The sequence below is a fragment of the Canis lupus genome, chromosome 29 (genome assembly GCF_011100685.1).
Source record: "Canis lupus familiaris isolate Mischka breed German Shepherd chromosome 29, alternate assembly UU_Cfam_GSD_1.0, whole genome shotgun sequence".
In the NCBI taxonomy this organism is placed as follows: domain Eukaryota; kingdom Metazoa; phylum Chordata; class Mammalia; order Carnivora; family Canidae; genus Canis; species Canis lupus.
In genome coordinates, this window is record NC_049250.1 from 33,206,722 (window position 1) to 33,222,642 (window position 15,921).

Consider the following 15,921-nt stretch of genomic DNA (forward strand, 5'->3'; position numbering starts at 1 on the left):
GTAAGATAAAGAAAATGTTAAAATCATAAAGAAGATTCATACTGTATTGGAAAAAATCTGCAAATACATGGACCTGCGTAATTCAAATCTGTGTTGTTCCAGGGTCAACTGTATCCTTTAATTTACATGTTCATCTCTAAAATGTGAGCAGGAAAAAATACAATCTAATTTTATTTTCATCAGTACCTGATACAGTACTCATGGTGAATTAAGTACTAAATAAGTGTACCTAGTGAGTTGTTTGCTTTGTCATTCCTTGGTAGTTCATCTTACTGATTTTTCTCTTTTCAGTTAATGGAGAATCATCCTCATCTGCACCAACTGATAATGCTTCCGTCATGGGTACTGCAATAGTATCTGAAGAAACCGCCTTGTCTTCAAATTGCACTAATACTACTGTTGAAGATCCTCCAGTTCAAGAAATACTGGCTTCCTCAGAAAACAATGAATGTATTCTTTCTAACAGTGCAGCATTTGGATCTGAAGCTAGAAGTACTTTAGACCCTGCTGCCTCTAATTCTGGAAATAATTCTGCTTTTGAGGCAGCCAAATTAAGACAGCCAGATGGGTGTGTGGAACCTGTAAGGCAACAGTCTGGAAATACCAACACAGAAACTTTGCCATCAGGGTATGTTAAATATATTTTTTATAAGTTTCACTTAGATTTGAATAGCAGCTTTTTGGTAATACGACTGTTGAATTTATATATAAAATTTTTGCATTGGTTAGTAATTTGAAATCAAAGTTGGAATCTGATACAATTTGCCACAAATCAAGTACTTTTTAAAACAGGGAACAATTACTTATGAAGTATGTGCAGTGTGAAGGGAAAAGAAAAAACCTTGTGTTAATTTGCAAGACATTCTTGATTTGATTCTTGGTTTATTTTTACTGTTAGATAAGACTGGGTAGCACTACATAATTACCTCACTTCCCTAGCTTCCTTTATGGTCTGCTCCCCAGGCCCAGCATAGCTAGCCATCCTTTTTCTCAGCACTGAGTGCTGGAAAAGTCACCTAACCCTGCTAATAGCTCTATTGCAAACTCAGTTTTTCGTTACTGCTTAATAATTCCTAATCTCTTTTAAATTTCTCACTGAAAATATTCAGCTTCCTGAGATTTCCTTTAAAGGGTTATTCTGTGTGTGTATTCCATTTGGTCATGTCTCCCAGATTTATATAACAGGTTTTTTTTTTTTTACTCGGCTCTAATGATACTAATATGAGTCACTCATTATCTCTGACTTCAAAAAGCTTATTTATAGTGACTTAGACTTGTAAACCTATATGTGGTACAGTTTGACTATGGTATAGTAGAAGTATGGATGCGGTGCTTTCTTACACGACAGCGGTTAGAATGGTTCCCTTTGGAGCTGTTGAAATTGTACTTCTAGAGGTCTTACCTTACTGCCCTCAGTTTTTCATTACAGTCATTTTGCTCATGGCCCCATATTATATTCTGAACTGGTTTTTCAGTGCTCTTTGCTGGCTAATCTGATTCTGCCCACTGCCTATAGTCGTTTCAGCCCTTTTTGGCCTTTGGTCTTCTGGCCACGTGTTCTTCCTCTGTTGGCACTCATACTCTCCCATCACCGTAACTATTAAATCTGTATGTCCAGGCCAGACCTTTTTCTGAGCTTATTTTCAGCTACTTGCTGGAAATCCCCACTTGTTTACTTACCAGCGTTGTAGACCTTACAGTATCTACCTTTTTCTCTCAAAAATCTCTCATTGTCTCTTTGTTTTCTGTTTTGGTAACTTAGTCCTTTATCCTAGTTTCATGAGTCTGCCACTGCGACACATACATATTCAAAAGCTGTGAAGAACCTCATGGTCTGGGGGCACCTGGGTAGCTCAGCGGTTGAGTGTCTGCTTTTGACTCAGGGCGTGATCCTGGGGTCGAGTCTTTCATGAATAAATAAATAAATCTTTAAAAAGAAAAAAAAGAACCTCATGGTCTGATGGGAGGGTAAAGATAAATAAGGAGCAACTATACTGTACAGTTAAGGCTGGGCTAGAGGTACGTTTAGCAAGCTGTGGACGGGAACATATACAGAGGTCTTTCAGGAGAGTAGCCTACACTATTGAGATCAGAAGATCAGAAAATACTTTCTGAAGGAGATGATCCTTACACAGATTTCTAAAAGAGGGTTAGGAGTTAGTAGAGCAATAATGTAGCCACTAGTGGTAGAAGGAAGGCTTCATTCTCAGTAGAGCCAACTGCATGTTCAGATTTCTAGCATCCATAAAAATGTGTAAGTGGAACTCAGGAAATCGTATTTTGTTACAGCTTGAGTTCAGCATTTGAGGAATTGACATATGTACTGAAGACTAAACAGTCCTATGAAGAATTTTGTATAGTTTTCTGAGAGTGTGGGAGTATTTTCCTGAAAACCATGAATAAACATTAATGACTTTTAAGCAGGATCGTAGTATAGCCCTGTTTGCATTTTAGTTAGGTCATTCATTCTAACTGTGGTGTAGACAGAGTAGGAGTCAAGGAGACAGGATAGCAAACAAACTGGTTTATAAATGAGAGAAGCAGCCATTATGATTTAAAATGGTAGTAAGAACATAAACTTAATTCTATGGGGCCAAATAAATGCTTCAGCATGCCTGTAGCCACCAGATATGATGTTTGTGTTAGGAGACTTTTGTAGTAACCTGGATAAGTGATTTTCAGATTGCAAGTTTGCACCTCATTTGTAGATTGTGACCAGCATTTGAAACATATAATTGAAATAAATCAGTATTGGCTGGAATAGAAAATACTGAAGACTGTCAGTTGTAGTGAGAGTAAACGTCGTTTCCAGAAAGTTTATTTTTCTGGTGGGTGTTTGTGTATATAAAATCTCTGTAAATAGCAATCTAGTACATAAAGAGATGTTTATGTAAACCACATTTCTTATTCTGTAGCTGTCATCAAAAAAAGTTTAGAAGCAGGGGCTCCTGGGTGGCACAGTCAGTTAAGTGTCCCACTCTTGTTTTCAGCTCAAGTCATGATCTCAGGATTCTGGGATTGAGCCCCTTGTAGGGCTCTTTGCTCAGTGTAGAGTCTGCTTTTCCTTCTCCCTCTGCTCCTCACTCCAGCTCGTGCACTCTCTCTCTCATTGTCTTTCTCTCTCTCTCTCAAATAAAATCATTAAAAGATTATTTCTTTTGATTTTAAAAGAAAAGATGCTTTTAAAAAAGAAAAGTCTGGGGATCCCTGGGTGGCTCAGCGGTTTGGCGCCTGCCTTTGGCCCAGGGCGCGATCCTGGAGACCCGGGATCGAATCCCACGTCGGGCTCCCGGTGCATGGAGCCTGCTTCTCTCTCCTCCTGTGTATCTGCCTCTCTCTTTCTCTATGTCTATCATAAATAAATAAATATTAAAAAAAAAGAAAAGTTTAGAAGTTACTAATCCAGATGAAAAAATAGCCAGCACTAAGGTGGATGCTGTTCTCTTGGAGTGATGATAAGATGTGTCCTGGTCGGGACGCCTGGTGGCTCAGCAGTTGAGCATCTGCCTTTGGCTCAGGACATGATCCCGGAGTTCTGGGATCGAGCCCCACATCAGGCTCCCTGCATGGAACCTGCTTCTCCCGACTCTGCCTGTGTCTCTGCCTCTCTGACTCTGTGTGTGTGTGTCTCATGAATAAATAAATAAAATCTTTAAAAAAAAAAAAAAAAAAGATGTGTCCTGGTAATTAGTTGTGAGGTGGTTGAAGGATAGAACAGTGGAACCAAAGTTGATTCTTCTGGCTTAGGCAGTACTCTCTTTGTGTAACTGTCTGAGTTAGCAGTTTTCAAATTTACATTATCTTCTCTCTCTTTCCTCAGAAGTTTCTTAGTTCCTATGTTTCCTGTCTTTGTAACTTGCTCAGTTATTTAGCTAACTACTAGTGGAATCACAGTGCCTGGAATCACAAGTGTTCTGAGAGAAGAGTATTCCAGTCTGGAGAGGACATTTGAGTATTAGGCCAAGCCTTATCTCACCCAGAGACCTTTGCATTTGCCTAGACTTTCGTGTGGAATGTTACTCCTCTGATACCTGCATGACTCATTCAGGTCTCTGCTCAAATGTTAGCTTACTCCAGAGGCCTTTTCTGGTTCCCCCTGTTTAAATCAGGCCCCTCTGCATCCATCCCCTGACCCTGCCTTATTTTTCTCCAGCCTTTTGCTAGGAAAATTTACAAACATGCCTGAAAATTAGAAGAATTTGACAGTGAACACACCTATATGTACCACTAGATTTTGTAATTGACATTTTACTGTTTGCTGATCTCCTGTCTCTTCATCTCTCTATCCATCTAACTTTTATGTTTATTTTATTCTTTTAAAAGTTTTTTTTAATTTATTTATTTATGAGAGACAGAGAGAGACAGAGGAGAGAGAGAGAGAAAATGAGAGAGGCAGAGACACAGGCAGAGGGAGAAGCAGGCTCCATGCATGGAGCCCGACATGGGACTTGATCCCAGGACTCCAGGATCACGCCTTGGGCCAAGGGCCAGCGCTAAACCCCTGAGCCACCCAGGCATCTCTCCATCTAATTTTTAAATGCATTTTAGTGGGTTGCAGACATCAGTACATTTTGACCTTCAGTACTTGAGCTTGCATATCATTAGAGTTCAATATTTACTTAAAGTTTTCTAGGTAAAATTTACATAGAAGGAAATGCATAAGACACTATTTTGATGAGTTTTGACAAATGCATACATGGGTTAACCCACACCCTTATCAAGATACTAAATATTATTATCACCCCAGAAAGTTCTCTAAGTACCTTTTTCAGTCAGTCACTGTCCTGATTTTTTTCCACTATAGATTTTAGGTCAGTTTTCCCTGTTACAGAACTTAATATAAATGGAATCAGTATGAACACTTTTGAGTAGGGTTCTTCTAATCAGCATAACTTATATTATTTTTCTTTATAACATTTAGATCACCACGTGACATGTATTTGTGTCTTGTCAGTTTTCTCTCCACTGGACTGGAAAGGGCTTTATTTTGTCCATTTCTATATTCTGATGCCCAAAACTGTGTCTGCTACATAGCAGGCACTCAATAAATATTTGTTAAGTAAGTGAAGTAGTGCTCGATTAAATGATTTTGAGTGAGTAAGCAACTGGGCAAAGGTTCTAGCTTGTAAAAACCTTCTGAGGAAATGGTTAACAAAGTCAAAAACTACTAAAAAATTCAAGTAAGAAAAGAACTGAAAGGCACTGCTTGAATTTAACAACAAAGAGATTATTTATTGTTGACCTTTGACAAAGCAGTTCCTGGGAAATGGAGCTGTATTCAGAATGCTGTGTGATAGAGTGAATGAATGGGTGGAGTAGATATGTTTAGAAAACTTTTAAAGAGAGCTGGTATATAAAACTTTTTACCTGTGAACACACAGAGAAAGGAATATTTGGTTGGTAGAAATGCCTAAGAGGAGATACAAAACTGAGGATTAGTTTTTGTTTTATAAAATGGGAGAGACTTAATGGTTAGTGAGTTTCTGATGGGCAAGAGTTCGTGGACATAGAGGTTAGTAGTACAGGAGAGAATGAGGTAACCATTCATTGTGGTTTAGGAGAAGGCAAGTCTTACTATCTATCCCATTATCCAAGTTTTGAAACCAGTAGTTATTCATTTAGTAACTAAATTCTTTTATTTTTTATTTTTAAAAGATTTTATTTAGTTATTCATGAGAGACATGCACACACAGAGAGAGAGGCAGAGACATAGGCAGAGGGAGAAGCAGGCTCCATGCAGGGAGCCTGATGTGGGACTTGATCCCGGGTCTCCAGGATCACACCCTGGGCTGAAGGTGGTGCTAAACCGCTGAGCCACCCAGGCTGCCCTAAATTCTTTTATTTTTATTGTAATATATTTCACCAAATTTTTCCACATTTACTGTTTTTAAAGCAAGATCTTCGTTCAATAGTAAGTTGTGAAAATTTATATAAAATGTCCTAGAGAGACTAAAACCTAAATACTAGAAAGGAGAGTATTATGGTTAAAGTGATGTGTGGCAGTTATAAATTAGCACTTATATCCATGAAATTAAAGAATTCATGTGAAATTTCATCATTTGGCCAGGTAATTTGTACGTATAGGGAAGTATTCATGAATTTCCGCCACTGGGATATTCTGATCTCTTGCCAGTTCTAGCCCACCACTTCTGTAGAACTCATGGGTACAGCTCTAGCTGGCTACCGCTGTGAGTCACCCAGACCAATCCAGAGCATCATGCTTTGCTCTGCACAACCCCTTCCCCTGTACCAGTACCTTCCTCTGTCATTGCTACAGAAGGCCTTGGGCACCACGTACACATTGGGGATTCACTTGTAGCAGCTGTCCTGCCTCAAAAGGTAGAATCTCACTTTGGGAGTGACAGCTTAGCAAGTTGCCTCCCCTTGGACCAGCTGCTAGGAAAATGAGGTGTGGGGCATGACAGGACTTTTTGTTCTTACTATATAAATACCTACATGGTATTACTGATTTTGCCTTTTCACCCATACAGCCAAAATATTTACTATTTGGTACTTTACAGAAAAAGTAGGGAGAGAGGTAAAATCTGATAGCAAAAACACTGGAATTTAAAAATGAACCCCTGTTTTGGAAAAATTAAGAACAAGTGGCCAGCGTGCCTGGGTGGCTCAGTCAGTTAAGCATCTGAATCTTGATTTTAGTTCACGTGATGATCTCAGGGTCTTGAGATTGAGCCCAGCTTTGGGCTCCATGCTGGTTGTGGAACCTGCCTAAGGTTCCATCTCCCTCTGCCCCTCCCCCCTTTAAAACAAAGAATCAATGGCTTGCGTTATGCTTAGAACATGAGGGCCTGCTGAATAAATATTCATGAATGTTAAATTGGGAATATTTGCAGCTTACCTGAGATAAAACTAGAACAAGGTTTCATAGCCCATTATATAGATGAAATACTTGGGTATGTTTATTTTTTTCCCCTAATAATGTAATGTGTTTCTGATCGCAAGCTAAGACATGACCAAGTAAAACATACGTAAGACAAAAACACTCAGAGATTGTGTCTATATATTGTTCCACCAGTAAATATATAAGAGTTTCTTTGTGTCAGAGTTTATTCTAGGCCCTGGGTGTTCAGAGGATCAAGGGAGCCCAAGATTCTGCTGCTGTGAAGTATGTGTAACAGCAGGCTGACCAGCTGGGGCCTTGCATACACAACCTCTGCAGTAATGCCAAATAGTGACAGGTTTTTTGAGGAAAGATAGAAGCAGGTGAAGAGGTTACCGAGTAGCTATATAAATTACTGTTTTGGATGCACCTATAGAATAATTTTAAGAAAATGGGATCATACTCTACACAGTGTTTTTCAATCGCTTTTTATCTTTTTTTAAATTATTTTTCAAGTTTTTATTTAAGTTCCAGTTAGTTAACATACAGTATAATTAGTTTCAGGTGAGAATGTAGTGATTCATCATGTAAATATAACACCCAGTGCTAATCACAAGTGCCCTTTTAACGCCCATCAGCCATTTAATCCATCCACCTCATTTTCTCCCCTTTCTCCCCATCTTCCACTCTAGTAATTATCAGTTTGTTCTCTGAAGTTGGGAGTGTTTTCTGGTTTGCCTGTTTTTTTTCCCCCCGACTGTGTTCATCTGTTTTGTTTCTTTTTTTTTTTTTTTTACCAGAAGTCAACTATATGATTTTATGTGTGTCATTATATAGTGCTATTAATAGAAAATGAAGTTGACAATTCAAATTGCTCTGGATACATATTAGTACCACCAGTTTTATTTGTACAAGAAATGACTGGTCCACTGGACTTATCTAACTCAGTAATAATTACTGCTATTTCTTGACAGACCAGTGATACTTCCCCCATGGTTTAAAAGTACAAAAACAAAATAGTTAGAAAAAAAACCCCAAGTATAAATAATGCAACCTTTAATCTATTAAGTGTTACTAAATTGTTACCACTGATTATTATAAATGATTTAACTTATTTAAACTAAAAAAGAGTAATTAAACTTTTCTTCCTCAGTTTTTGGGCCAAGGAACATGCTTGGCAAAACATAAAAAAACAATAAAAGCCAAAAGTTTGTTTGATTTTTTAGGAAAAAAAAATCTCAATTTGGAAAGAGAAAAAATTTTCAAAGCTTGTCAGAATAAAAATGGAATAAACTCCTTTAAAAATGAACTATTTGTCAGTTAATTGGTAGAATTTTGGTAGTAACAGTAACTTTAATCTACTGGAACCATGACATCATCTCCTAAAGGTTCACTTATGTGAACTCATGACAGGTATGAGTAAAGACTAGCAATACATGGCAGTAGAGTTGCTGACAAAAGGGGAATATTAACGGTCAGTAACCACCTATTTTTAAGACTAAGTACGTGATAATACTGCCCTTCCACTCATTTGTCTCTTTATCTAAGATTAAGCTGAAAATGACAGAAGTAATTTACTTTCATGAATACACTGATGTTGATGCTAGAATCCTCATTTGGATCTGGGGGGTTGGGAGGATTAAAACACACTTCATTAAAACACATTAATTTTGTCAGATAATGAAATGCTCAATATAATGCCAAGCACATTCAAGGGAAGTAAAATCCTTTAAGGTTTTAGGGCTTCTTAAATTCCGCCTATGAGTGACATCATGTAGTATTTGTATTTCTCTGACTGACTTATTTCACTTAGCATAATACCCTGTAGCTCCATCCACATTGTTACAAATGGCAAGATTTCACTGTTTTTGATGACTAATATTCCAATGTGTAGATATACCACCTTTTCTTTATCCATTCATTATTTGGTGGACATTTGGGCTCTTTCCATTATTTGGTTATTGTTGATAATGCTGCTATAAACATCAAGATGCATGTATCCCTTCGAATCAGTTTATTTACTAATTTTAGGATGTGAGTGGTGGATGAGGCAGAGGAGGAGAGAGAAAATCCCAAGCAGACTCAAGCCCAGTGCGGAGCCCAATGTGGGGCTTGATCTCACATCTGTGAAGTCATGATCTGAACCAAGATCAAGATGCTTAACAGACTCAGCCACCCAAGCACCCCTTAAATCAGTATTTTTGTAGTCATTGCGTTAAATACCTAGTAGTGCTTTTTAAAACTTTGTCATATGTCAATATCAGTACAAGTAGATTCACACATTGAGCAAATATTTAGTAAATATTTATTTAAGCACCTCTTCTGTGGCAGGCACTGGGCTTTTTGCTGTTAATACATGATAAGCAGTACAGACTTAAAGCTCAACCTTCATGAAGCTTGTGGTCTAAATATGTTATTTTGCCTTATTCATTTTAAGTAGACTCCACACCCAGTATGGAGCCCAGCATGGGGCCTGAACTCACAGCCCTGAGATCAAGACCAGGGCTGAGATCAAGAGTTGAATGGTTTTGTAGTATTTCCTTGTGTATTATTGTTGTGTAACAAATTATCCCCAAATTTAGCAGTTAAAACAACAAAGCCATATCATCTTAAGTGGTTTTTGAGGATTCGGAATCTGGAAGTGGCTTAGCTGGGTGCTTCTATGCAGGTTCTCATGAGGTTGTGGTCATCTGGAAGATGATTGAGTAGAGCTGACCTAGCAAACCTAGGGGAGCTAAATTCTGGCCTGGGAAGGGGACAAGCCTGATCTCCACATTGGCACTCCAAAAGGGTCAGGAATTGGTAGCATCAGATAGAGTGGGAAGTGGTGGTGAAGATGACACTACTATAAGCTGCAAGATTGAAAGTCACTTTGAGAAATGAATCCTTAATTTCCCTCCCTGCAGCTAGGACTACTACCCTGCCTACAGGTGTTTTCTCTGGAAGTTTTCTGCACTTGGGGACACCAGGCACACTTAAAGGCAAGGACTGTGCTAAATCGGGACATAAGTGAACCTTTAGGAGATGAGTAAGTGAATAAAGTTTTAAGTAAGTTTTCCAACGTACAGCATTCTTACCTACTCAAATCCCAGAATATTGACAATAGGATTTTACCTTTCTATGCAGATTGGAACTGCCTTTTATTGAAACCCCTCACCCTAAAAAAGACTAAAAATACTGGTCTCTGTTCTCCAAGTAAATAGCCTCATTCTGTGCTCCTTCAGTCAATCCCAGAATCTACACCCAGGCACACTAAGGTCCCAGTCAGTTTTAATAAGCTCAGAGACATAAGAGTAGATAAAACTTAACGAAAGAGGGGGAGGGGCAAGAGGGCGGAAGAGTAGGGTCCCCAAGTTACCTGTCCCCACCAAATTACCTAGAAAACCTTCAAATCATCCTGAAAATCTACGAATTCGGCCTGAGATTTAAAGAGAGAACAGCTGAAATGCTATAGTGAGAAGAGTTCACGCTTCTATCAAGGTAGGAAGGGGGGGGGGGGTAAAGAAACAAAAGGCATCCAAGGGGGAGGGGCCCCGCGAGTGCCCCCAGGACAGGAAAGCCCCATCTCGGAGAAACAGGAGCTTCACCAATCTCCCCGGGCAGAAAGGCTCTCGCAGGGAGTTAGAGCAGGATCCCAGGAGGGCGGCGATGCCCTCAGGCTCCCTGGGACACTAACAGACACCTGCGCCCGGGGAGAGTGCACCGAGCTCCTTAAAGGGCTGTAGCGCACATATGGCTGGACCCGGGAGCAGCTCCGAGGGGCTCGGGCGGAGGCTCCGTGCAGAGGGGGCTGCGCTGCCCCAGGAACAGCTCGGAGGCGGCTCCAGCAGAGGAAGAGGCTCTGCGCGGAGAGGGTTGCATGGCCCCGGGAGCTCGTAGGGGCTCAGGCAGCGGCTCCGCGGAGAGGGGGCTGCGCGGCTGGGAGAACGAATCCAACAGCGCAGGCCCGGGAGCACAGCAACAGCCCAGAATCCGGTCTCCCCCCCCGCCCTCCCCCCCGGGACAGGCAGAAGCCAGGAGGGACAGGACAGCAAGGACACTCCTGCCCCTAGCTGAGCAGATCAGGGCCCCGCCCCCGGAGCATCCCCGCCCCTGCAGACTGAGAGTTCCGCCAAGTTACTGCGGGAGCTGAATCCAGGGCTCCAGAGCTGGCCAACGCCACTGTGGTTGTTCCTCCTGGGGCCTCACAGGGTAAACAGCCTCCACTGAGCCTCACAGTGGCCTCACCGGATAAACAGGATAAACATTACTCACTGAGCCCTACACCAGGCAGGGGGCAGAGCAGCTCCCCCAAGTGCTAACACCTGAAAATCAGCACAACAGGCCCCTCCCTCAGAGACCAGCTAGACGGACAGGGGAAAAACAAATTATTGACCAAGCAGCACTGGAAAGTTCCAGGGGAAGTCAAGGGACTTAAAGTACACAGAATCAGAGGATACTCCTCTGTGTTGTTTGTTTGTTTGTTTTGCGTTTTGATTTGTTTGCTTCCCCACCCCTTTTTTTCCTTACTTTCTTTTTTCTTTTTTTCTTCCTTTTTCCTTTTTTCTTTTTCTCCTTTCTTTCCTTCTTTCTTTCCTCTCTTTTTCTCCTTTTCCCAATACAACTTGTTTTTGGCCACTCTGCACTGAGCAAAATGACTAGAAGGAAAACCTCACCTCAAAAGAATCAGAAACAGTCCTCTCTCCCACAGAGTTATAAAATCTGGATTACAATTCAATGTCAGCCAATTCAGAAGCATTATTATACAGCTACTGGTGGCTCTAGAAAAAAACATAAAGGACTCAAGAGACTTCATGACTGCAGAATTTAGATCTAATCACGCAGAAATTAAAAATCAATTGAGTGAGATGCAATCCAAACTAGAAGTCCTAACGACGAGGGTTAACGAAGTGGAAGAACGAGTGAGTGACATAGAAGACAAGTTGATGGCAAAGAGGGAAACTGAGGAAAAAAGAGACAATTAAAAGACCATTAGGATAGATTAAGGGAAATAAATGACAGCCTGAGGAAGAAAAACCTATGTTTAATTGGGGTTCCCGAGGGCGCCGAAAGGGACAGAGGGCCAGAATATGTATTTGAACAAATCATAGCTGAAAACTTGACTAATCTGGGAAGGGAAACAGGCATTCAGATCCAGGAGATAGAGAGATCCCCCCCTAAAATCAAGAAAAACCGTTCAACACCTCGACATTTAATAGTTAAGCTTGCAAATTCCAAAGATAAAGAGAAGATCCTTAAAGCAGCAAGAGACAAGAAATCCCTGACTTTTATGGGGAGGAGTATTAGGGTAACAGCAGACCTCTCCACAGAGACCTGGCCGGCCAGAAAGGGCTGGCAGGATATATTCAGGGTCCTAAATGAGAAAAACATGCAACCAAGAATACTTTATCCAGCAAGGCTCTCATTCAGAATGGAAGGAGAGATAAAGAGCTTCCAAGACAGGAGCTGAAAGAATATGTGACCTCCAAACCAGCTCTGCAAGAAATTTTAAGGAGGACTCTCAAAATTCCCCCTTTAAGAAGAAGTCCAATGGAACAATCCACAAAAACAGGGACTGAATAGATATGATGACACTAAACTCGTACCTTTCAATAGTAACTCAGAACGTGAATGGGCTTAATGACCCCATCAAAAGGTGCAGGGTTTCAGACTGGATAAAAAAGCAGGACCCATCTATTTGCTGTCTACAAGAGACTCATTTTAGACAGAAGGACACCTACAGCCTGAAAATAAAAAGTTGGAGAACCATTTACCAGTCAAATGGTCCTCAAAAGAAAGCAGAGGTAGCCATCCTTATATCAGATAAACTAAATATTACCCCAAAGACTGTAGTGAGAGATGCAGAGGGACACTATATCATACTTAAAGGATCTATCCAACAAGAGGACTTAACAATCATCAATATATATGCCCCGAATGTGGGAGCTGCCAAATATATCAATTAATTAATAACCAAAATTAAGACATTCTTAGATAATAATACACTTATACTTGGTGACTTCAATCTAGCACTTTCTACACTCAATAGGTCTTCTAAGCACAACATCTCCAAAGAAACGAGAGCTTTAAATGATACACTGGACCAGATGGATTTCACAGATATCTACAGAACTTTACATCCAAACTCCACTGAATACACATTCTTCTCAAGTGCACGTGGAACTTCCTCCAGAATAGACCACATACTGGGTCACAAATCAGGTCTTAACCAATACCGAAAGATTGGGATCATCCCCTGCATATTCTCAGACCATAATGCCTTGAAATTAGAACTAAATCACAACAAGAAGTTTGGAAGGACTTCAAACACATGGAGATTAAGGACCATCTTGCTAAAAGATGAAAGGGTCAACCAGGAAATTAAGGAAGAATTAAAAAGATTCATGGAAACTAATGAGAATGAAGATACAACCGTTCAAATTTTTTGGGATACAGCAAAAGCAGTCCTGAGGGGGAAATACATCACAATACAAGCATCCATCCAAAAACTGGAAAGAATCAAATAAAAAAGCTAACTTTGCACCTAAAGGAGCTAGAGAAAAAACAGCAAATAGATCCTACACCCAGCAGAAGAAGAGAGTTCATAAAGATTTGAGCAGAACTCAACGAAATCGAGACCAGAACAACTGTGGAACAGATCAACAAAACCAGGAGTTGGTTCTTTGAAAGAATTAATAAGATAGATAAGCCATTAGCCAGCCTTATTAAAAAGAAGAGAGAGAAGACTCAATAAAATCATGAATGAGAAAGGAGAGATCACTACCAACACCAAGGAAATACAAACGATTTTAAAAACATATTATGAACAGCTATACGCCAATAAATTAGGCCATCTAGAAGAAATGGACACATTTCTGGAAAGCCACAAACTACCAAAACTGGAACAGGAAGAAATAGAAAACCTGAACAGGCCAATAACCAGGGAGGAAATTGAAGCAGTCATCAAAAACCTCCCAAGACACAAAAGTCCAGGGCCAGATGGCTTCCCTGGGGAATTCTATGAAATGTTTAAAGAAGAAACAATACCTATTCTACTAAAGCTGTTTGGAAAGATAGAAAGAGATGGAGTACTTCCAAATTCATTCTGTGAGTCCAGCATCACCTTAATTCCAAAACCAGATAAGACCCTGCCAAAAAGGAGAATTATAGAGCAATATCCCTGATGAACATGGATGCAAAAATTCTCAACAAGATACTAGCCAATAGGATCCAACAGTACATTAAGAAAACTATTCACCATGACCAAGTAGGATTTATCCCCGGGACACAAGGCTGGTTCAACACTCGTAAAACAATCAGTGTGATTCATCATATCAGCAAGAGAAAAACCAAGAACCATATGATCCTCTCAATAGATGCAGAGAAAGCATTTGACAAAATACAGCATCCATTCCTGATCAAAACTCTTCAGAGTGTAGGGATAGAGGGAACATTCCTCAATATTTTAAAAGCAATTTACGAAAAGCCCACAGCAAATATCATTCTCAATGGGGAAGCACTGGGAGCCTTTCCCCTAAGATCAGAACAAGACAGGGATGTCCACTCTCACCACTGCTATTCAACGTAGTACTGGAAGTCCTAGCCTCAGCAATCAGACAACAAAAAGACATTAAAGGCATTCAAATTGGCAAAGAAGAAGTCAAATCTCTCCCTCTTCGCCGATGATATGATACTCTACATAGAAAACCCAAAAGACTGCATCCCAAGATTGCTAGAACTTATACAGCAATTTGGCAGCGTGGCAGGATACAAAATCAATGCCCAGAAGTCAGTGGCATTTCTATACACTAACAATGAGACTGAAGAAAGAGAAATTAAGGAGTCAATCCCATTTACAATTGCACCCAAAAGCATAAGATACCTAGGAATAAACCTAACTAAAGAGGTAAAGGATCTATACCCTAAAAACAGAACACTTCTGAAAGAAATTGAGGAAGACACAAAGAGATGGAAAAATATTCCATGCTCATGGATTGGCAAAATTAATATTGTGAAAATGTCAGTGTTACCCAGGGCAATTTACACGTTTAATGCAATCCCTATCAAAATACCATGGACTTTCTTCAGAGAGTTAGAACAAATTATTTTAAGATTTGTGTGGAATCAGAAAAGACCCCGAATAGCCAGGCAAATTTTAAAAAAGAAGAAAACCAAATCTGGGGGCATCACAATGCCAGATTTCAGGTTGTACTACAAAGCTGTGGTCATCAAGACAGTGTGGTCCTGGCACAAAAACAGACTCATAGATCAATGGAACAGAACAGAGAATCCAGAAGTGGACCCTGAACTTTATGGTCGACTAATATTCGATAAAGGAGGAAAGACTATCCATTGGAAGAAAGTCTCTTCAATAAATGGCGCTGGGAAAATTGGACATCCACATGCAGAAGAATGAAACTAGACCACTCTCTTTCACCATACACAAAGATAAACTCAAAATGGATGAAAGATCTAAATGTGAGACAAGAGTCCATCAAAATCCTAGAGGAGAACACAGGCAACACCCTTTTTGAACTCGGCCACAGTAACTTCTTGCAAGATACATCCACGAAGGCAAAAGAAACAAAAGCAAAAATGAACTATTGGGACTTCATCAAGATAAGAAGCTTTTGCACAGCAAAGGATACAGTCAACAAAACTCAAAGACAACCTACAGAATGGGAGAAGATATTTGCAAATGACCTATCAGATAAAGGGCTAGTTTCCAAGATGTATAAAGAACTTATTAAACTCAACTGCAAAGAAACAAACAATCCAATCATGAAATGGTCAAAAGACATGAAGAGAAATCTCACAGAGGAAGACATAGACATGGCCAACACGCATATGAGAAAATGCTCTGCATCACTTGCCATCAGGGAAATACAAATCAAAACCACAATGAGATACCACCTCACACCAGTGAGAATGGGGAAAATTAACAAGGCAGGAAACCACAAATGTTGGAGAGGATGCGGTGAAAAGGGAACCCTCTTGCACTGTTGGTGGGAATGTGAACTGGTGCAGCCACTCTGGAAAACTGTGTGGAGGTTCCTCAAAATGTTAAAAATAGACCTGCCCTATGACCCAGCAATTGCACT

General features: G+C 40.1%; 1 protein-coding gene across 5 annotated transcripts in view; it reads left to right on the forward strand.

Moving 5' to 3' along the window:
• Positions 1 to 15,921, forward strand: part of WWP1 (WW domain containing E3 ubiquitin protein ligase 1) — a 122,411-nt gene that overhangs the window by 59,190 nt on the left and 47,300 nt on the right. For all 5 annotated transcript variants that reach the window (XM_038579667.1, XM_038579668.1, XM_038579670.1 and 2 more), the window contains one exon: positions 292 to 628. In XM_038579667.1, the coding sequence (XP_038435595.1) occupies positions 292 to 628 (337 nt within the window). The remainder of the gene's footprint in view (positions 1 to 291; positions 629 to 15,921) is intronic.